The sequence below is a fragment of the Herpailurus yagouaroundi genome, unplaced genomic scaffold (assembly GCF_014898765.1).
Source record: "Herpailurus yagouaroundi ecotype Mexico unplaced genomic scaffold, PumYag 142, whole genome shotgun sequence".
Classification (NCBI taxonomy): domain Eukaryota; kingdom Metazoa; phylum Chordata; class Mammalia; order Carnivora; family Felidae; genus Herpailurus; species Herpailurus yagouaroundi.
The window spans coordinates 62,901,330-62,924,556 of NW_024412397.1; the positions used below are offsets into that span (position 1 = coordinate 62,901,330).

The 23,227-nt window shown below is 38.5% G+C and overlaps 1 protein-coding gene across 4 annotated transcripts in view; it reads right to left on the reverse strand.

Annotated features, from left to right (window-relative positions):
* The window catches only part of PTPN2 (protein tyrosine phosphatase non-receptor type 2), an 86,040-nt gene that overhangs the window by 40,208 nt on the left and 22,605 nt on the right, over window positions 1–23,227 (reverse strand). For 3 of the 4 annotated variants that reach the window (XM_040479469.1, XM_040479471.1, XM_040479468.1), the window contains exon 2: window positions 22,313–22,403. In XM_040479469.1, coding sequence (XP_040335403.1) covers window positions 22,313–22,403 — 91 coding nt within the window. Of the gene's footprint in view, window positions 1–12,492; window positions 12,518–22,312; window positions 22,404–23,227 lie in introns of those variants that run through there. The other variant, XM_040479472.1, reaches the window with a different exon arrangement.

Genomic DNA, 23,227 nt, shown 5'->3' on the forward strand with positions numbered 1-23,227 from the left:
AAAAAAAAAAAAAAAAAAAAAAAAAAAAAAAAAAAATTCAAAAAATTCAAAAATTCAAAATTCAAAAATTCAAAATAATAAAATAAATAAAATGAATAAATATTGAGAACAAACTGGTGGTTGTCAGAGAAAGGAGGGTGGGAAGATGAGTGAAACAGATGACGGGGATTAAGAGTTACAAACTTCCAGTTATAAAGTAAATGTCACAGGGATGAAAGGTACAGCATAGGGAATACAGCCAATAATATTGTAAAAACTTTCTCTGGTGACAAATGGTAATTACACTGATTGTGGTGAGCATTTTATAATGCATATAAAATTTATATATAAACATATAAATGCTGAATCACTATATTGTACACCTGAAGCTAGTATAATATCGTATGTCCACTATACTTCAATTAAAAAAAGAAAAAGCAGGCCTCAAAATTAAGAAAATGTATTTACAACATATACAACCAAAGAAGGATTAAGATACGAAGAGTACTTACAAATCAATAAGAAAATGACAGAGACCCCATTTTAAAAGATGAACAAGGACAATACACAAGAGACTAATAAATATGAAAAAAAAATTTAATCTCACTATTAATCAAAATATAAAAATTAAATTGAAGAGATAATTTCTTTTTTAATTAAAAATTTTTGTAAAGTTTATTTTTCCAAAACCTTTTTGAAGTGCTGTCCAGGCCATGGCTAGCCCCTTAGTTAGCACTAGATGAGACTATAAGAGAACTTTCAGATGTCTGGTTTACAGGCATAAACTCTTACAAATCCAAGGTTTCCGTTTCTGTGAATGAAACCAATGGATATACCCAGAGATAAGCACAGTCTAACAGTAACACACACACACAAAAGGGGAAATAACAAATTTCCAAAATGCCTAATAACAGGTAAATTACAGTATATATGAAAGATGCACTACTTTAATGGAGCCCTTAAAAATCATGCTTTGGTGGGGGGGGGGAGTAAAAATCTCACAGATTTAGAAATTATGCTGATTTAAAAATGTGGACTACAAAACTTTACCTTGTATCATTTCTTTAATGTTTATTTATTTTTGAGAGGAGGCAGAATGGGGCAGAGAGAGAGGGAGACAAAGATCCTAAGCGGGCTCTGTGCTGACAGCAGAGAGCCCAAAGCGGGGCTTGAAATCACCAACAGTGAGATCATGACCTGAGCCAATGAAGTCGGACGCTTAACATTAAACGTTGGACGCTTCATGGACAGAGTCACCCAGGCACCCCAACCTTGTAGCATTTTGATGGAAACGGAGGAGAAGGTTTCTCAGGGACAGAAGGCATGTACATACAACAGAATTAACACTGGCTTAGTATCCTAAACATACAACTGTTAGAAGAATATAACTGAATTGTAAACTGAACAGATGTTTGATGTTTAACTCTGGAGAATACATTCAATTTAAGCTGCTCCCCTGAAGGAAATCTATACTAAATGTCCTTTTTCTCCCCACTTTTAAACTAAAAAAACTGTTCACATGATCTCCATACGAAAGAAAATGTTAAATAGCTACAGTTTCACACATCAATTTATCTGAACTGTTTCTCCTGGACTGAACCCAAGACCTCTGTAAATATTACATGTCATTTGCCAACAGGAAAAACTAAGATCTTGTTATAGTAAATCACTTATACTAGTGTTCTCGGAAAGATGATGTCAGCAAGCACTTTTTTTTTTTAACAGCTTAATCACCCTTTAACTGTTAAATTATGTGAGATGGTAAAAAGGTCAGCTACCTAATTAGCAAAATAAAGACCATACATCTCCTGTATAACATGTATCAGGAGATGTATGCTTTTAGAATGCTACACAATCCCTAAAATTCACATTCCACTAAAATATTATACAAAAGGAATGTATTTCCTCATGTTGTAATCACAGAAAACACAAACCCCAAAGGTTAATCATACCTATTGCACAAGTGAAAAAAGCAATTTGGCCAACAGAAGCAAGAATCCATAAAAACCGGGAAGATTCCTTCCCAGGAACCTCCAGGAATTCAGTTATCTTGCAGGTTGCCTTCTGGGACCCTTCCACAGTTATGGAGGAAATAAGCCCAGAGAAAGACCTCTGGCAGATTGTTTTTAAGAGTTCTGCCATCCTCCCCTCAGAACCTTGAACTAGAATTCAGTTATTTTCCCTTCAGCTTCAAAATCTATACCAGCTGTCATTCCAATACATGGAAAACACTGAATCACACAAGGGTAAAAACACAGATACATTCCCTGGAGCCCTGGGGTCTAGCCAATAGGTGTTACCTGAAGGACACCCAGTGTCCTGCACAATCTGGCCCCAAACAGTGGCCCTACTTCCTTTAACATTTATTTATATAATCAACAAAAGCAAAAGAACACTGAATTTTCTCAGGAAAAAAAGTTTTTAATTTTTCTAGATTAAGACTAAAAAAGAAAGGTAATCCTTAAGGAAAACTCTATAGCTATTTAGAAGTGGCTACAAATGTTCCCTGAACCTATATTTTCTCCTCAGGACTAATTACAAACAAAACTCTCAAATTCACCTACATTATTAGAAATTTATTTATTTATTATTTATTTATTTCAGTATATGAAGTTTACTGTCAAATTGGTTTCCATACAACACCCAGTGTTCATCCCAAAAGGTGCCCTCCTCAATACCCATCACCCACCCTCTCCTCCCTCCCACCCCCCATCAACCCTCAGTTTGTTCTCAGTTTTTAAGAGTCTCTTATGCTTTGGCTCTCTCCCACTCTAACCTCTTTTTTTTTTTTTCCTTCCCCTCCCCCATGGGTTTCTGTTAAATTTCTCAGGATCCACATAAGAGTGAAAACATATGGTATCTGTCTTTCTCTGTATGGCTTATTTCACTTAGCATCACACTCTCCAGTTCCATCCACGTTGCTACAAAGGGCCAGATTTCATTCTTTCTCATTGCCACGTAGTACTCCATTGTGTATATAAACCACAATTTCTTTATCCATTCATCAGCTGATGGACATTTAGGCTCTTTCCATAATTTGGCTATTGTTGAGAGTGCTGCTATAAACATTGGGGTACAAGTGCCCCTATGCATCAGCACTCCTGTATCCCTTGGGTAAATTCCTAGCAGTGCTATTGCTGGGTCATAGGGTAGGTCTATTTTTAATTTTCTGAGGAATCTCCACACTGTTTTCCAGAGTGGTTGCACCAATTTGCATTCCCACCAATAGTGCAAGAGGGTTCCCGTTTCTCCACATCCTCGCCAGCATCTATAGTCTCCTGATTTGTTCATTTTGGCCACTATGATATCTGAGTGTGGTTTTGATTTGTATTTCCCTGATGAGGAGCGACGTTGAGCATCTTTTCATGTGCCTGTTGGCCATCCGGATGTCTTCTTTAGAGAAGTGTCTATTCATGTTTTCTGCCCATTTCTTCACTGGGTTATTTGTTTTTCAGGTGTGGAGTTTGGTGAGCTCTTTATAGATTTTGGATACTAGCCCTTTGTCTGATATGTCATTTGCAAATATCTTTTCCCATTCCGTTGGTTGCCTTTTAGTTTTGTTGGTTGTTTCCTTTGCTGTGCAGAAGCTTTTTATCTTCATAACGTCCCAGTAGTTCATTTTTGCTTTTAATTCCCTTGCCTTTGGGGATGTGTCAAGTAAGAAATTGCTACGGCTGAGGTCAGAGAGGTATTTCCTGCTTTCTCCTCTAGGGTTTTGATGGTTTCCTGTCTCACATTCAGGTCCTTTATCCATTTTGAGTTTATTTTTGTGAATGGTGTGAGAAAGTGGTCTAGTTTCAATCTTCTGCATGTTGCTGTCCAGTTCTCCCAGCACCATTTGTTAAAGAGACTTTTTTCCATTGGATGTTCTTTCCTGCTTTGTCAAAGGTTAGTTGGCCATACGTTTGTGGGTCTAGTTCTGGGGTTTCTATTCTATTCCATTGGTCTATGTGTCTGTTTTTGTGCCATAGAAATTTATTTTAATTCTTCTTTTCTATTAAGGAGATTAATAAAACTTTAAAGTGTATTTAACTTTTTGATTTCAAAGGAAACAAAAGCAAGACAGTTTCTAGTGTTAAATAAAACATCATGTTATAACTATCTACAAAGACAGTAACTATACAGAACATTTCAGGAAGTGAAACTATCACAGCCTTTTTATGAGAAATTGTGACTTTATGATTTCTGTAACAATTATAACAGGCAATGCCTCTTCCCCATCTCAGAATCACTTCATGTATGGTTTAAAATATCTGTGAGAGTGGACACAGGTCCCCTCACAACCTGGGAGTCAAATGTCCCCTTTCTCTGCCCTGTTATTATCAGGCAGCCCCAAATCTGTGAAGTGTTCATTCCAAACCAAACTTCGGACTTCTGAATTAGTACAAAAATGCAAAAACAAAAACAACAGAAAGTTAAGTGCTTTCTCCTCTCCTAGAGTTTATTCTGCCCAGAAACCTCTGAAATGCGATTATCAAAGAGACGGAGTCCTCTAACACCTGGGCTCTAAGTAGTAATAAGCCCTAAAGCCCACAGTATTATTATCATCATTCTAGGTAAGTATATGGTTATCTCCCTCTTTTTTATTTTTTAAAAAAATTCAGCAAAGGGAGAAAAATGAAGACAGTTCAAATTACATTGCAAGAGATACCAACAAGCAATCAAACCATGCTTCACAGGAAATCTTATTTCTCAACATCTAATAACACCAAAAGCCGAACTAGCAAGAACATATGCTTTTTTTTTTTTTTAATGGGGGCATCATCTGCTCTTAATTCTTGTCACCAAGAGAATAAAGAAATGCAATATCCAATAGAATTGCAGCTTGTAAACTGGATAAAAATAAGCAAACATCTGATGAAGATTCCCTTCACCTCCCACCCTCAAACAGTATGTTTTCCGAGAAATGGTTTCATCTGTCAAGAAATGACGCTCTAGCTGTGGCCTGAGCTGACAATACAGATTAGCTTCCTCTTTCACTAATGTCATAATAAGCCTTTTTTTTTTTTTAACACCGCTTCACTGGTTCACCTTTTATCATAATTGTAAAAAGATCTTCTTTTGGAAAGTTGGAAAGTCTTCCAGGTCAAACAGGAAAATGGATTTACATCTATCATAACTATCCTCCCTAGGTTACACCAAGATAGAGATAAACAATCACTATCATCAACTGGGCAAGAAGACCATGTCTCCATTAGTAAGTACAGCATTGAAAGATGTTCCCCATTGATTCTCCTGTTCTCAACCAGGAGGAAACTGTTAAGTTTTCAAATACTGATGTCTATATTCATATGTTACCTCTCTGCAAGAACGCAAAGCACTTCAGGGCACCTGGGTAGCTGAGCCATTAAGTGTCTGACTTTGGCTCAGGTCATGATCTCACCATTTGTATGTTCGAGTGCTGAACTGGGCTCTGTGCTGACAGCTCAGAGCCTTGAGCTTCTTTGGATTCTCTGTCTCCCTCTCTCTCTGTCCCTCCCCTGCTTGCACTCTGTCTCTCTCCCTCTCAAAAATTAATAAACATTTTATAGACATGTCAACCATCTTCAACTCTGTAAGTTAAATACTTGAGACAAAAATATAATTTTCTCTCATGAATCAAGCAATGAGCCAAAAAAAGCTAGAACTAAAATCCAAGTCATCATAAGCACTAATGAAGAAACACATACAAGAGTTTAACATTTCAATTGTTTCCTCTGAAAATAAAACTCAATTTGATGAATAGTTCCTTTACTGACAACATAACCAACTAGGACCACTATATAGGATTTAGTGCCTATATGTGTCAGTTATTGTATGACACATCTTACCGCATTACTTCTCTCAGTCCTCACAACCCTATGAAGTTGACATTATCATGCTCATTTTACTGACACTCAGGGAGTCAAGTCATAACCATACACACACTAGAGGAGCACAAGAGGAGATTCAAACTAGGTCTGTAACTTGAGGGACTACACAATTCCCACACTACATTATCTCTGATACGTCCAAGTTGGCTCCTTTACCACCCTTTTCACACACCCAGGTTCTTCCTCCATCGCCTTTCACTGTTCTTCACATCAGGTACGATTTCTGTCTCATCTCTGTCACACAAATCTCACTTCCGTGAAGATCCAGCCTATGAATGACCTTCTCTAAATAGCCCGTTTAAGGGAACCCTCACCATGAAGTTCTGTTCTTCACATTTAATACACACTTTTATGCAATTTTCATTCAACAAATATATTTTAGGAGCCAGGCAACAGCAACATAAAGATAACAATAATTTGTTTAAAGCTTTTTAAAAGAAAAAAATTCTATTAAGTAGTAATTCCTACCACTATCTTAATTGCACTGCATTGTGTGAAGAAAGCTGACCAACTGATCCCTAAGGAAGCCAAGTGAGATGAGCAGGCTTCGCTACCTAGAGGAGAAGGAGCACACACACACAAAAGGAAAAAGGAATGGTGTTATCATGGACTGGCAAATTCAAAAAGGCTCAAGAACTGGGTAGCCAAAAGAGATCCCAAAACATGTTAAGGCCAGACTCTGAAGGGTCTTGTGTGCTGCACTCCAGGCACAGGTTACCTTAATAAAGCTCTTTAAAGGACTGACACAAGCACATTTGATTTCAAGAAAATAACCACGCGCACTCTAGAGGATAGACTGGAACAAGAAGACAAGTTAATACACTGATGCACTAACAATTTAATCAAGAGATGATGAGTACAGAGCCAAACAGCCGCAGGAGCAGAGAGAGTTACAATGAAACACATCCCAGTGCACACCACCACCAACTTGCTAACCAAGTAAATAAATACATGTTGTTCCAGTAGGTCCCATCTTTTTGAAACAACAGGGTAACTGTCTGAGACTCCCAACTCATTCAAACTATCAAGATTTCAAGTTTCTACGCTTGATAGGGCAAGGTCATTGATTAAATTTGACTTCCACACATCTCCAAATCTAAAAACAGGTCTTTAATCTACCCCTAAACGTCTCTGCAATGGAAAGAACGCCTGAGAAGTATCCTTTAAAAATGTGTAAAATACATTAATATACTCTGGAACACGGATATCCTTCCTCTTTAATAGTGCATATAAAATAAGACATACAAAACTTTAGTTTAATATTATCAGTCAACACCTCAACCGTCTCCTTGAAACTCGTAATTGCCTCTTCAAGAAGAGAGAGAGCATGGAGAGTAGAGGGAGTTGGCAGAAAGTACCTTCCTTACATCCAAAAGTCCATGGGACATCATAGAAACAATACAGACCAAATATTTAGTAAATCCTTCCACATTCCAGGCACTGCTCTCGGCACTCAGGACCCATCCATACTCTTGTGGAGCTCACCTTCTCAGAAAAGGAAACAACAGCCAAAACAACTAAGTAAATGATATGTTATACAGAACAAATGCTATGGGGGGAAAATGCAGAGTGAAGGGGAACATCATGCTGGGGAGGAGGAGCAGGATAGGTTACAATTCTAAATAGGGGGGAAGGTTGGCCTCATTAAGACAGTGACATTTTAGCAAAGACCTGGAGGAGTGGAGGAGGTCAATCATATGGATATTTTGGTTAAGAGTGTTCCAAGCACAGAGCAAAGTTAATACCTTAAGGTGGGTATGTGCCCAACATGTCTGAGGGACACAAATAATGGAGCTTGAGCCCAATGAACAAAGGGTAGGGAAACAGCCTGCAAGTTAGGTTCAGAAAGTTAAGAAAATCTGTACTGATTAGTCACACCTCCTAAATTCAACTCAGAGAAAAAGTTTCTACTTCCATCTTCTTAGCGTCTACCCAGTACAGCGCCATAACAATTTAGGTTGGCAAGTGTTCAAGCATTGTTTATACACTGAATTCCAGAAAATTTTCATATTTAAATTGTTAAACTACGGTAGAATTTTGTTAGAATGACAAATCACTATTAAACCATTGTGAAACCTATGCGGGAGATGAGGTTATGTTAATTGACTTGGAGAGTAACCTAATTCAGTAAAAAGGTTAGAGCTCAGACACCTCCAGAACGTTCTAGCATAGGCATCTGGAACTCTGTGGCGCAGATGAAAGACCATCTACGGGGCCTAAAGATGTAGATTCTGATGTGTGTCCTGGCTCTACCAACCTACATGACCACAGACACAGCTGTGATTTCACAGTTGTGAAAAGAATAACCTGCTACTTCAGAAACATTATCAGCATCCAACTTAGTTACTACACCCTGTGATAACAGCCACATCACTAGTCTCACTTTTCTTGTAAGATGAAATGGCTGGACTAGACAAATTCTTCTTGATTATTTTTACTGACTGACCCTACTATACTCCAAGTATCCATTACAAAACTCCTTGGAAAGTCCTATTTTAAAAATATATAGGAACTTAAAATTTCTACTTCATTATGCATCTGTGTTTTAATATATAAGCAATCACACCTTCCCTTCCCACGTTCCAAGTATAACCGATGGTACTAGAAGATGTGCCACATTTCCCCAGGACATTAAGTTCCCTCCCTGTACATTTTTGCTCCTTCTTCCAGTGTAAGTACTCTATAGGTGAGCTGCCCAAGTGATGAGCCATGGCTACAGTGGGGGTCCTCTCTTAGAAGGCTACCATTATGATAAGATTTTGATACACTCAGAAATTGGGGCAGCAGCAGTGCCCAGACCTCCAGCCATCTGTGGCCTTCTGTTAGGGTTAACCTCTGTGTAGCCAGGGACCCTGTCATGTTCATTACGTATTCCCACTGCCTAGCACAGTACCCTTACTCAGTACCCAAATCAAGAAGCCATCAAATTCAGAAACCTGGAAAGATACTGGTATAATCCAGACTGTACTCCAATTTCTCGTTTTATGGGCACAGATTTGTGTGGGTGTGTACAGTTCTATGCTATTTTATCACACGTGGAGATTGTGTAACCACTACCACAATCAAGATACAGACAGTCCTGTTCCATTACCACAAAGATCCTCTGTGCAATCCCTTTACAGTCATACTCCCCACCAACCCCATCCCTAACGCATTAATCTGTTCTTTATAATTTTATCATTTCAAGAATGCTGTAAAAATGGAATCATATAATATGTAACCTTTGAGATTGGATTTTTTGACTCAGCATGAGTCTTCTGAGATCTATCCAATTTGTTGCATGTTATCAATAGGTCATTTCTTTTTATTGCTGAGTAGTATGCCATGGTATGAATATACTAGTTTGTTAACCACTCACCTGTTGGAAGGACATTTTGGCTGTTTCCAATTTGGAGCTATTACAAATAAAACTGCTATGCACCTTCACACACACATTTCTGTATGGACATAATGTTGCAATTCTCTAGGATAAATGTCCAGGAGTGCAATGGCTGGGTTGTATAAGGTATGTTTAGTTTAAGAAACTGCCAACCTATTTTCCAAAGTGGCTACACATTTTACATTCTCACTAGCTCTATAGGAGATCCAGTTTCTCTACATTCTTAGAGTATTGTCGCTTCATTATTTTATCTGTTCAGTGGGTGTGTGGTGATCTCTCACTCTCACCACCATTGTTTTAATTTTCATTTCCCTAATGGTTAATGATGTTTTTAATATGCTTATATGCTTACCTGACATCTATGTTCATAATCTTTTGCCCATTTCCTAATTGGACTTTTTTTGTTTTACGCTTTAGTCTTTTACTATTGAATTATGAGAGATCTTTTTATTTTCTAGGTCTGAGTTCTTTGTGGCTTGTAAGTATTTTCTCCCAGTCTGTCCTTGTCTTTTCATCCTCAATTCCCTAACAGGGTCTTTAGCAGAGCAAAAGCTTTTAATTCTGGTTTAGTCCAATTTCCTGATTTTTTCTTTCATGGACAGTGCTTTTGGTGTCACATTAAGAACTCTTCCTCTAGCCTTAGGTCCTGAATTCTCTCCTGTTTCTTCTAAAAGTTTTATACTTTACATTGAAGTCTATGATCCACTTTAATTTTTGTATAAGGAATATTAGGTTGAGATGGGGGGGGGCTGCTGTGGATGTCCAACTGCTCTAGTCCTGACTGTAGAAAAGATCATCCTTCTTCCATTAAATTTCTTTGCACCTCTGTCAAAAATCAATTCACTATACTTGCACGAGTCCATTTCTAGGTTCCCTGTTCTGTTTTCCAGTCTATGTTTCTATTCCTCTGCCAATATTACATCATCTTGATACCACAGTTAATACAGTAAGTCTTTTTTTTTTTTTTTAATTTTTTTTTCAACGTCTATTTATTTTGGGGACAGAGAGAGACAGAGCATGAACGGGGGAGGGGCAGAGAGAGAGGGAGACACAGAATCGGAAACAGGCTCCAGGCTCTGAGCCATCAGCCCAGAGCCTGACGCGGGGCTCGAACTCCCGGACCGCGAGATCGTGACCTGGCTGAAGTCGGACGCCTAACCGACTGCACCACCCAGGCGCCCCTACAGTAAGTCTTAAAATCAGGCAGAATGATTCTTCCTCACCTTCTTCTCCCTTTCTGAAATTGTTTTAGTTATTTTAGTTCCTTTGCCTTTTCACACACATTAAGAGTAAGCTTGTTTGTATCTACAAGAAATCTTTCTGAGACTTTGATAGGAATTGTGTCAAACCTACAGAAAAATCTGGGGAGAACTGACATCTTTACTACATTGAGAGTTCCAATCTGTGAACATGGTATGTTTCTCTATTTAGATCATCTTTGATTTCTTTTATCAGTGTTTTGTTGTTTTCAACAGACAGGCCCTATACATGTTTTGTTAGATTTATTCCAAGATATTTCATTTTTTAAGAGCAACTACAAATGACCTTATATTTTTAATCCTGTTTTCCTTGTGTCCATTGTTAGTATGTAGAAAGTTAATTTTAAAAATATTTAATGTTTACTTATTTTTGAGAGAGAGACAGAGCACAAGTGGGGGAGGGGCAGAGAGACAGGGAGACACAGAATCTGAAGCAGGCTCCAGGCTCTGAGCTGTCAGCACAGAGCCCAATGCGGGGCTCGAACCCACCAACTGTAAGGGTTAGTGTAGGGCTAACCTGTAGCCTTGAGAAGTAACAGCTTTGTTTTGACACTGTAGGTTAAGAGATAACAGCCTTGTCCTATCAATCAAGGGAACAAAAAGTTCAAGGAAAATCAACTGGATTGGTGATTGACTGGACTGGGGCAAGGGCATGTTGAGAACTTTGAAAAGGTGGTGCCAGAGGCAGGGACAAGGATGTCAACTGGTTGTGGCTTAATGGCAGAAGGTCTGAACTGTTTCCACCCCCATCTGGGAACTCTTTCTTTGTTCTGTTCCCAGGTGATGATAAGACGATGTGGTCGGCTATAAAAACTCTGTACCCCGGCTGTTGATGAAGAGTGTCGGTGCCGATCGGTCGGCCTTGCCTCTCGTTGCAATAAACTTTGTTGTGACTGTCACTGGTGCCCATAGCATTCTGTTTCAGGAGTCGTGTGGACGCAACACAACCACGAGATCATGACACGAGATCATGCGAGTCGGACGCTTAACTGACTGAGCCACCTGGGTGCCTCAGAAAGATAATTTTATATGCTGCTCTTATACACAGCAACCTGGTTTAACTCACTTATTAGTTCTAGGAGGTTCTTGGGATTTTCTATGTAGACTATCATGTCTAGACTATCTGCAAATAGAGACAGTTTTATTTCTTTCTTTCAAATGTGTATGCCTTTTATTTCCTTTTCTTGCCTTCACATGTTGACTTGGATTCAGTATCCTCCCCTTTAAATAATCTTTAAAAAATTTTTCAGTTGAAATAACTTCAAAACTTACAGAAAAATGCCAAGAAAAATACAAAGAATTTTTTCCCTAAATCATGACAGCAAGTGCAAGCATGATACCTGATTATCCCTGAACATTTCTGTGTGTATTTTCTACAAAGAAGGACTCAATTCTACTTAACCACAGTACAACCATCAAAATCATAGAATTAACAATGATACTTTACTAATTCAGACCCCATTCAAGTTTCACCAAATGTCCTAATATCTTTTCTTTTTTTAAACTTCTTTACTGGAATCTTCCAATGATCATGTGGTACTTAAGGGAATATACATTTTTTTTTTTGAGAGAGAGAGAGAGAGAGAGCACGTGCATGCGCCCACACATGCAAGCAGGGAAGAGGCTGAAGGGTAGGGAGGGGGCGAGAATCTTAAGCAGGCTCCATGCCCAGCACAGAGCCCAAGGCAGGGCTCAATCCCACAACCTTGAGATCATGACCTAAGCCAAAATCAAGAGTCGGACACATAACTGACTGAGCCACCCAGGCACCGTTTCCCACTCCCCCATAATACCTTTTAAACAAAAGGATCCAATACATGATCACATGTTACATTTAGATGTCATATTTCTTTAGTCTCTAAACTGGAACCATTCCTCAGTCTTCCCTGGGAAGGGTTTTATTTTATAACCCTTTGAAGACTACAGAGTGTCAATCCATTGGAGTTGTCTGGTATTTCCCCATGGATGAGTTTAGATAATACACATTTGGCAAGTTCAGCACAGAGTAATGTTCTGTACTCACTGCATTCCATAGGGGAAGTTCAGGATTTCAATGTGATGTGTCCCATAATTGGTCATGATCACCTGTTTAAGGTTGGTGTCTGCCAGATTTCTCCACCGCACACTTACTATTCTCCTCCTGTATTAATAAGTATTTTGTATAAGGACACTTTAAGACTATGTAAATATTTTGTTCCTCATCAAAGTTTTACCCACCAAGTTTAGCATTTATTTCAACATTACTTGACATCCTACACTAAGGTAGATCTTTCCTTTCTCCCCATTTATTCATATTACTGATAGAAGTACAAACTCATGGATTCCTACTTTATTCAGTAGGTTATAATCATTATTTATTTCAATGCTCAAATCACACCCAAATTTGGCCCATGGGCTTCAAGCTGGCTTCGATATCCGTTTGACACAGCCTCATCATTTCTTCAGCATCCTTAACCTTCTGGGACTATAAGACATTCCAGGATACTTTTTTTTTTTAATGTTTATTTATTTATTTTGAGAGAACAAGAGAGTACGAGCATAAGTGGGGGAGAGGCAGAAAGAGAGAGAGAGAGAGAGAATCCCAAGCCGGCTCTGTGCCAAAAGCACAGCCTCATCACAGGGCTCGATCTCCCAAACCATGAGATCATGACCTGAGCCAATATCAAGAATCAGGAGCTTAACCGACTGAGCCATGCCACTGAAACACTAATTCTAATCTAACATCATAGGGCTCACTTCACCTTCCCTCAACTCTTCAAATATGCCCCCCCAAGATGCCCTCCCTTACCTACATGCCTTCCACATGTGGGTCCCCAACCCCAAGGGCTTTTAGACTGAATTATTCAGAGGACAGAGGGGAGGCTTAATGATGTCTTTAATACCTTTTGTAGCTTCCCTATTAGAGATAACAGAAACTATAATTTTTTAAATATCAATAATGCCCTAATTGAAATAAAAATAAATGCAAAGTAATTTATATGTTAACATATGTAGATAGTTGAATAGAAATACACCAGAAGAAAAAAGCCCCCACAAATTTCCATAATGTCTCCTAGGAGATGGCAAGCATCCTTGTTAAATGTCACTGCTCTACAGAGTAAACGCAATAAATAAAATTATAAGGCAGTAAGATTAGAACCAGAATACAGAAATAAAGTGCTATAGAAGCAAACTAGTAACTTTCAGTAGGTACCTCTCAGAGGAGTGATACCTATGTCTTGAAGACTGAACAAAACTTTACTGGGGGATAGGTAGTCCAATTAAAAAAACAAAAAAACAACAACAAAAAAAAAACCAGGCTGCACCTGTTAAGGAATCAACAGTGTAAGAGGAGAGAATGGCAAATGGGGGAAGAAAGTGAGGAAGGGATGAGGAATGGGGCAGGAAGTGAAGCATACAAGAGATATTCCAAAATTATCTAACCAACCCTCTACAATTTATTCACAAATGCTCTTTAGAATGTCTCTAATGAGAAGTCCACACTCTGAATAAAGACCCACAATAATGAGAGTGCACTAGTTCATATGGTTCATTTGTATGTTTAAATAGTAGCTTTTCAGGGCAAGAAAGATCCTGCATATTCTGACCTGAAATTCACCAACTGTGCTATTCACTTGTGAACCTCAGTTCTATTGTTTGAGCTTAATACAGGATAATGAATTCCTTTTGTCATTTGAAGTTCAAGTATCTGAAGTCAGCTATCATGTTGTTCAGTTCAAGTTTTCTTTCCCCACCTAATCAATTCTAGCTTCTTCACCAAGAGTTCTAATTCTTATACCTTGGATCCCCTCCAGTGCAGTGACCTGTAGAAATAAATTATTAAAAGTCCAAAATAGCTTTGATTTTGCCTTGATTAAGATCAAAGATTAAAAACAACAACAACAGAACAAAATTAAAGACAGAACCAAAGGCCAAAGTCCTAACAAAGAATGAGAAAAGAATGAACAGAAGCTGACAACAGAATGGATTTTGAGAATGCGAAGCGCATTAGGTCTTTATTTTTGAACTTCAGATGGGATAAGGAAGAATACTGACAAATATTTACATAAGAGTTACTATAAAACTTAAGTATATCTATACTCGCTCTGATTACTATTATACAACAGCTTTTATTTAAATCTGCTAAGGGGGGCGCCTGGGTGGCGCAGTCGGTTAAGCGTCCGACTTCAGCCAGGTCACGATCTCGCGGTCCGTGAGTTCGAGCCCCGCGTTGGGCTCTGGGCTGATGGCTCAGAGCCTGGAGCCTGTTTCCGATTCTGTGTCTCCCTCTCTCTCTGCCCCTCCCCCGTTCATGCTCTGTCTCTCTCTGTCCCAAAAATAAATAAACGTTGAAAAAAAAAAATTAAAAAAAATAAATCTGCTAAGGAAGATGATAAGCATATCCCTGTCAGGTATAAAGACCTATTTTAATAACTCAAATATCTGCTGTCTTATAATTCTGAGACTATCAAAATGGTTCCTTGTAATTCTTTGATATATCTGTGCTTTTGGATTACCAAGAAAACAGTATCATCTATAATTTTGATGGTTTTGAAACATGTCCACAATTCTTTGGTTAATTCTTTCCACCTAATGGCAGAGCTTCAGTCCTCTCCCCTTGAACCTGAATGGCCACTAATGAACACAATGTGATGGAACTGGAGTGACTTCTAAGTCTAAGTGGCACAAGGCAATGCAGTTTCTAGCTGGCTCTCTCTGAACACTCACTCCTGAAACCTGGCTACTGTTTGCCAGGAAGTCCAGGTCACATGGACATGCCACCTGTAGGTGTGCCGGCTAACAGCCCACAACTGAGCGAGGAAGGCCTCAAGGGGACTCCAGCCCCAGCTACCATCAGCATGAAAGACCCTGAGCAAGAATCTCCTGAGTCCATATATTTGTATATAAGATAACTGATTGCTATTGTTTTAAGCCACTCTTTTGGGGTGGTTTGTTATGGCACCAGATAAAATGACAGCTTTGTTTCTGTCTTAATTTTTTTTTTCCCCAATCTGTATGCCTTTCATTTCTTATTCTTCTTTCTGTAGTGACTAGGACTAAAGCACAATGTTAAGCAGAAGTGGTAATAGTGGGCATCCTTGTCTTCTTCTTCATTTAAAAAAAAATGTTTCTAATGTGTTATCATTTAGACTTATGTTATATTAAGTTACAGAAGTTCCCCCTCCCGTTCTAATTTGCTATGTGTTTTGTTTTTAATCATGAGCAAGAACTGACTTTAAAAAATCTTTCTGCACCTACTGAAATGTTCATATGACTTTTTCTCCCTTACCTAGTTACTGTGGTGAACCAACATTTTAAAGATTTTCTAATGTTAAGCCACCCCTATCTTCCTAAAATAAACTTACAGACTCTGCTGTATTCAGTTTGCTAATCTTTACATCTATATTCATGAGGGAGATATGCCTGTAACTTTTAGTCTTCTTACTAACTTTTCTGGTTTGGATATCAAAGTTCTATAATGAGCTCACAGAAAGAACTGGGGCACATTCTTTGCACATTAATTTTTATCCTTCTGTTGTAATACATTTAAGACAACATATTTTCTTTGTATTACTATTTTGCTGCTTTATTAAAGTTTTAGGTTTTATATATTATTTTATATAAACATTGTATATATTGTTCACTTTTTATTTACATATTTTACATATTATTCACTTTTAAGCATTTTAAAGTTTCCAAGACACATGAATTACTTGGAAATCTTTAAATCTCCAAATTTATGTGATTTTTTATCCTTTTATTAATAATCTATAATTTAATTGCATTCTGGTCAAAGAACATGGCTTGTAAGACAGCAATTTTTAAACTGTTAAGATTTACTTTACAGTCTAGTCAATGGTCCATTTTTTATAAATATTCCAAAGTCCTAGAAGAAAATGGACATAAGGTTTTACATATTTTTCTTATTAAATTAAGCTTAATTGTGTGGTTAAATCTTCTATTTCTTTACTTATATTTCATCTTATTAAGAAGCCCATGAATATGGACTTGTCAGTTTCTTCCTATAATTCTATTCTTTTTTGCTTAATCGATCTTGAGGTTATTTTATTAAGTGAATACAAATCTCAGAGCTAATACTGGCATTTGCATTCAGAGTAGCTATGCCATTTGGTGAGTTTTTTGTTTTTTGTTTTTTTTTTTTGGAGGTGGAGGGGCACAGGAATTCTGCAAGTTTTCCTTACTTCCTCCCCACCTAGTAACTTTTTTAAAAGTTTATTGAGAATCTTCTTATTTTGTAGCACTAAAGGACTATGGACTATATAACCTGTCACACTACCAGAATCATAAGTCTTTGTGTTACTTTCCTTTAAAAACTGACAGTTTCACATGGATGGACCTTGAGGATATTATGCTAAGTGAAATAAGCTGGTCACAAAAAGACAAATATTGCATGATTCTATTTATATGAGGAATTTAAAGTAATCAAACGGTTATAAACAAAAAGTAGAATGGTGGTTGCCAGGGGCTGAAGGGAGGGAAAACTGATGTTGTTCAACGGGTACAGAGTTTCAGTCATGCAAGATGAAAAGATGGGTTGTACAATGTGCATATGGTTAACAGTACTGTAGCATACACCTAAAAATTGTTAAGAGGGTCAATTTATGTTATATGGTTTTTTTACCACAATTAAAAAAAACAAAAAAAAACAAAAAAAAACTGCTTCAGAGCCAGTGAAAACAGGTGAGTTAGACCAAATACAGGATTTACAGAATTTCTATCTGTAAAGCAGAGAGTAAGAAAAATTAGCAGTAGTCTCTAAAAGTATAAATATAATTCTTCAAGTGATTATTACAATCTTTTACTCTCTTCTAAACCAACCAAGTTCTTGCCTCTTTCACAACTGTCTCACAGTTAATGGAGACAATAGAGGCATCTTTTGGTTGTGGCAATTATAGGAAGATTGTGGACTTCTTCAAATTCTATTTCAAAATATCCCTGTTTGAATACAGTTTTCATATTCACACCTCCAAATGTAGTTTCTATATGTCAGTCTGAGGACTGGTGCCAAGCTGGGTATATAAGAATCACATAAGGAAGAGACTGTTTAAAAACACAGATTTCCAGACCTACTGAATCAAAACCTAGAAAAATCTGGGACTCATAAAAAAATAATTTATGTTCAGCTCCCCTTTATTTAGCTGGTTACTATGTATTTTTTTTTTAATGTTTATTTTTGAGAGAGAGAGAGAGAGAAAGACAGTGCAAGTGGGGAAAGGGCAGAGAGAGAGGGAGACACAAAATCTGAAGCAGGCTCCAGGCTCTGAGCTGTTAGCACAAAGCCCGATGCGGGGGTTCAAAGTCACAAACCATGAGATCACTGACCTGAGCTGAAGTCAGACACTTAGCCGACTAAACCACCCAGGCACTCCACCATGTATTCTCTTAAAAGCCACCCCTAACTCCTCAGACACAGCTCCACCAATACACAGTACTAGCTCATGATACATAAAGCACAACAGGTCTGTATCTCCCACTAGACTATGAATTATCAGAGGGCATGGTACACATATTCACGGTATTCTCAACGCAAGCATATTGTCAGTAGCTGGTTTTCAATACATGTTTTCTGAACCAAATCAACAACTGTCAAGTATTATGTATGGAAATATATTTTTAAATGATAAAGTGACTATCAATCAGGTAAGGTACATCCACATCATCTTGAGAGTGTTTAAAAAATACACATTCCTGGGGCTGTCTAGATTTAGTGAGAGTCACCACCTTCATGACCTCCTCCACTGTGTGAGAATAACATCCAGGGGGAAGTGGTTGTAGATAATTAGAAGAAGATTTTGACTGTTCTGGGTCAGAAAGAGGAGGATGTTCCAAAAAAGTAATGATACCAGAAACTGGTCACACTGGGGGATGCCTGGCTGGTTCAGTTGGTGGAGAATGTGATGCCTGATCTTGGGGTTGTGAGTTCAAGCTCCACAATGGGTACAGAGATTACTTAAAAATCTAAAAACAAAACAAAACAAAACCCCACACATTGTGAAAATGGAATTATAATTACTTAGTTATCAAGTAGATATGGGACCTGAATGGGAAAGGAGTCTGAGTTTCTAGCTGCAGTAAATGTGCCAACAGTGGCACCATTTATGGATGGGGAAAAAAGCAGGTCTCAGGGCTGGGACCAATGGACTGTGTGGGAGGAATGCTAGCTCAGTATCTAGACATATTGAGTCTGAGGCAGCTACAGGACATCCACACAGAGATGAGTGCCTTGCATAAATGGGTTTATGGCTGAGAAGAGAGACCTAGGCTGAAGATGAGATTTAGGGTGATAAGCAGAAAGATGGTAACAAACCCACAGAATGAGACCACTCATACATACAATTGTTAAGAGTGAGAAGGAGGAGAGACAGAGACAGAACCCTGAAGAAGACAAAGTCAACTGAGGAAGGTAAGCTCTGAAATGGGTGACTAGCCACAGAAGTAACAGCAAAATTAGAAAAAATATGGTTTTAGGGAAGGAAGGCAGAGTCAACATTATCAAAAGTCACAGAGGGATAAGAAAAGAAACCAATGGAAAGTCCCTTACTGCATTTCAAAACTAGAAAGCTTGAAAATGGTACTTTAGAATAAAGGTTTCAGTGGGGAGGTTGGGGCAGAACCATGGGCTGAAGAATGCATAGGTGATGAGGATGGAGAGGCAAATAGTATGATGTCTTCTTTTGAGACTCTGTGCATATAGGTGTGCACGTGCTTATGTCCACACAGGTAATAGGACAAGTGGGGCTGAGATGAGAGAAGAGGGTTGAGATGACAAGAGGCTGAAGCACATTTATAGAATAAGGAAGAGGAGATGTGAGAAAAAGGTTGAAGACACGATTAAGAGTGGTAATGACAGAGAATGAGGTCCCTGAGGAGGAATGAGGCATTGGGATACAAACCTAGGATCAGAGCAGGGAGGTTCTTCTCCTGGGACTTAAGATGAGTGCAGAGAGATATTAACTTTCCAGGTGAGAGTAGTGGGCACATTGAGAGCTGGCTTCCTCTGGGACAAGCCAGAGCGGAGGAGCAGTGGGAATGACAACGGTGTGTAGGAGGACAGACAGTGAGGCACCCCAGGTCCAATCAGTGCCCAAGCTTACCCAAGTGCACACATGAACCCAACGACAGCTTACAGAAGCTGAACAACAAACTACTTGAGGCAAAGTTTCATGGGGTTAGGGAGAATTACAGACCCACAGAGATTATTTTTCCAATATATTAGAACAATAAGAAAGTCATTAAGTAATAAGTAAGGTGGGGAAGGAAGTAATGTACTACAATAGGTGAAAAAATCAAGGAACTAAAGATCGTGGTGAAGTCAAGGGCTAAGAAGACAGAAAGTAGCCGTCAAGATAGCGGCGTTTAAGATTTCAGGTTGTGAGCTGAGAGGTCCAGAACTGTAAGTCTACGGCATTACATGGTTCCTTCCCAGGGACACGACGCCATCCAGGCACAAAGAAAGAGGTACTGAGAGGAGAGGGCAAAGAGGAAGACAGTGAACAGCGTCCTCAGCATTCAAGCCTTTGGCAAATATGTGAGAGGAGGCTGCAACATGGAGACTGTGAAGTCGGGACAGATCCCAAGGGCAGCAGTGTGATGTGTCTGGATGGCATGAGTCTCAGAGGAGATTTTAATATGCAAGTTGGAGAGTAATGGCTTGGACTAGGAAGTTCTGTGGTTACAGGGGAAGCAAGAACAAGTAGCCTCTACCTGAGAAAGACAGAAAGGTAGTTTACTCAGGGGAGAGCCAGGCTTCTACAAGGAGAAGATGCAGGGACAGGGTTCACTGAGTGGCATGCCCATAGCAGAGTGCAGCTTTGGAGACCACCATATATAGAGAGTGGCCAGAAAGACAGCAGGGGGCATGGGGCCACACCTCCTCTGAGGAAGAAATGCCTGTCCCTAATACTAGGTACCCATACAAGGCGAATGGCTCTCTTCCTGAGAAGACTTACAGAAAAAAGAGCCCAAGCCAGTGAGGATGGAGGCAGGGTTACTAAGTACACTTGGTAACAACCAAGCTCTCCTTGCAGCCTTCAACTTAGCCTGTCCAACAGGTAGTTGGGTAAATAAGTCTAACATTTAAGGGACAAATCACAACCATTTCATTGACTTGTATAGTTGAGAGGAATTTAAGTTACAAATGTCTTACTTTTAAGCATCTCCGTTCCAATTTTTACCAATTCCTCGATTTAGATCAATTTGATCAAACTAATCAGGGAATTCAAACATCAATTATCATATCCAGTGACTGCAATTACAACAGATTTATGTAAAAAAACAAGGGCAACTAGGGACTTGGAATAGGAGGAAGGGAGCAAGGTGGCTGGGGCCACAAAAGGGAGGGATCTTGTGGTGGGGCTGGTCCACTGGTCTGTGCCCAGACTGTGATCCCACACTCTACCGTGTAACAGAGCCACAAAGAACTGAACACAGCCACAAATAAGTGCAGGTAAAACTGGGGAGATCTGAATGGGTTGCATCCATGTGGATTTCCTGGTTGTAGTTATGTAAGAGGTTACCACTGGGGAAAACCAGGCCAAGATACCCTTGTGCTATTTTTCACAACTGCATGCAAATCTACAATTATCAAAACAAGAAGTTTGGTTTTTTGTTTTTTTCTTTTTTTAAATTAAAGGCAACAAAGCAAAATGTACACCTGGAACATAGGGTCTTCAAAGTCATGGTAAACACTGGAGATTAGTGTCTCTAGCTCAAGGATATTCAACCAGAAATTTGAAGAGGGTGAAGGAGCACCTAAATGTTATAACCACTGCCCACAACCCCATTCCCTGCACACACACCCACACCATATGGAAAGAGAAACCTAGTATTTAATAAGTAATCAATAACAGACATGAAATATTTTAACAGATTAGTCCATCTGATTTGTCCAAAATTAGCCAACATACTTTTCATGGAAATGTACTTGGTTGACAGAAGGAAAAACATTGTTCATGGAAGAAATAAAGTATGGACTTTCCCCCCAGTAATTAGATTTTCAATGGAATGTCCATACCCTTCTAACAAGGAATACAACATACATAAGGGTATATAATCTGCGACCTTGAATAGAGTGAGATTATTCAGTCTATACAGGAGGACTCAGCACACTAACACCGAACCATCATTGCATGTACATGAGTGGGTACATCAGAATCCAAATGGTCAACCACAAGGGAACCGTTACACAAAAGAATGGCACATCCAAAGCCACTATTAAAGCCACTAAAAGACTTAATATAGGAAAATGTTTATAATGTATTGCTATGTGGGAAAAGAACTATAATCATATGTGAAGGATTCTAATTTTAAATTTAAAAGAATGTGTATATATGTTTGTTCAGAAAAAATACAAAAAGAATATAAACCCAAAAGTTTTTTATTTGTTTTTAAATTATAGGTTTTTTTCCTTTACATATTTCTGTTTTAAAAGTTTTCTGCAGTGAGTACATACAACTTTTATAATTTGGGGAAAAAAGCAAACTATACTGATAATATTTTAAGTAAAACTTACAAAGCCTATGGAATAATAGGAAAAGGAAGTATGTTTATGAATACACATACACACATATATGACTACAATTATTTTAAAGAAAGGAAATTATGCATAACAAAAACAGATTAGTAGAAAGTACACCAAAGTAACGGTGGCTGTGTTTGAAGGATGAATTATGAGCAGTTTTCCTTCCTTCTATTCTAGACCTTGAAATTTTTCCTTAAAGAACGTTTATTATGTTAATATGCAAAAAAACCACTGTATTTATCAACCCTATCCCAAACTTTTTCACCGTAACCTGCCTAAAACAAACCAACATACACATGCACACAAAACCACAAATACTTACATGGGCTTACATCTCTGTATCTGTTTCGATTTCTGTTTTCTGGAAACTTGGCCACTCTATGAGGATAGTCATGGGACTCATTGCGAATTTCCTTAAAATAACAAAAATATATTTTAATATTCCTCTTAAATTGTATATAGCAAAACAGATACCTTCCCAGCCAGTATAAAGTAACATTTATTGAACACTTATGATATGCCAAGTACAACACAAAGCACGTTGCCTACGTTATCTATTTCAATTCTGACAACACTGGTAGGAACAGTTATCCCTGTGAGGGATGACAGACTCTGAGAGATAAAACAATCTGTCAAAGGTCACAAAACCAGTAAGTGGCAGGACAACAAAGGTCGTTCAGGCACCAAAGTCTCTGCTCTTGATGAATTTATATATTGCCATGCAATATTCAACCCCTACAAGTAACCTTAAACACGTTATGTAATACAGAACTAATGCAATGGAGGTTATCTAGGCTAAACACATCACACTCAGATTTCTGACTAAACTCTCAATAATACCCATCTCTATTTTAGAGTTTCTATCTTAAAACTTTAATCTGTTTCTTCATCTTGGGCACCTGGGTGGCTCAGTTAAGCAGCTGACTTTGGCTCAGGTCATGATCTTATGGTTTGTGGGTTTGAGCCCCGTGTCAGGCTCTGCTGACAGTTCAGAGGCTGGACCCTGCTTCAGATTTTGTGTCTCCCTCTGTCTTGCCCCTCCCCTGCTCACACTGTCTCTCTCAAAAATAAATAAACATTAAAAATTAAAAAAAAAAAAAAACCTTTAATCTATTTCTTCATCTTTATGCCGCTTTACTGTTACTTTGAGTCCAGAAATATCCTCAAATTTTATTTCTAGAGCCATAAGTGCTTAGCAACCACCACTAGGCCAGAAGCTCATTTTAGGACCCTTACA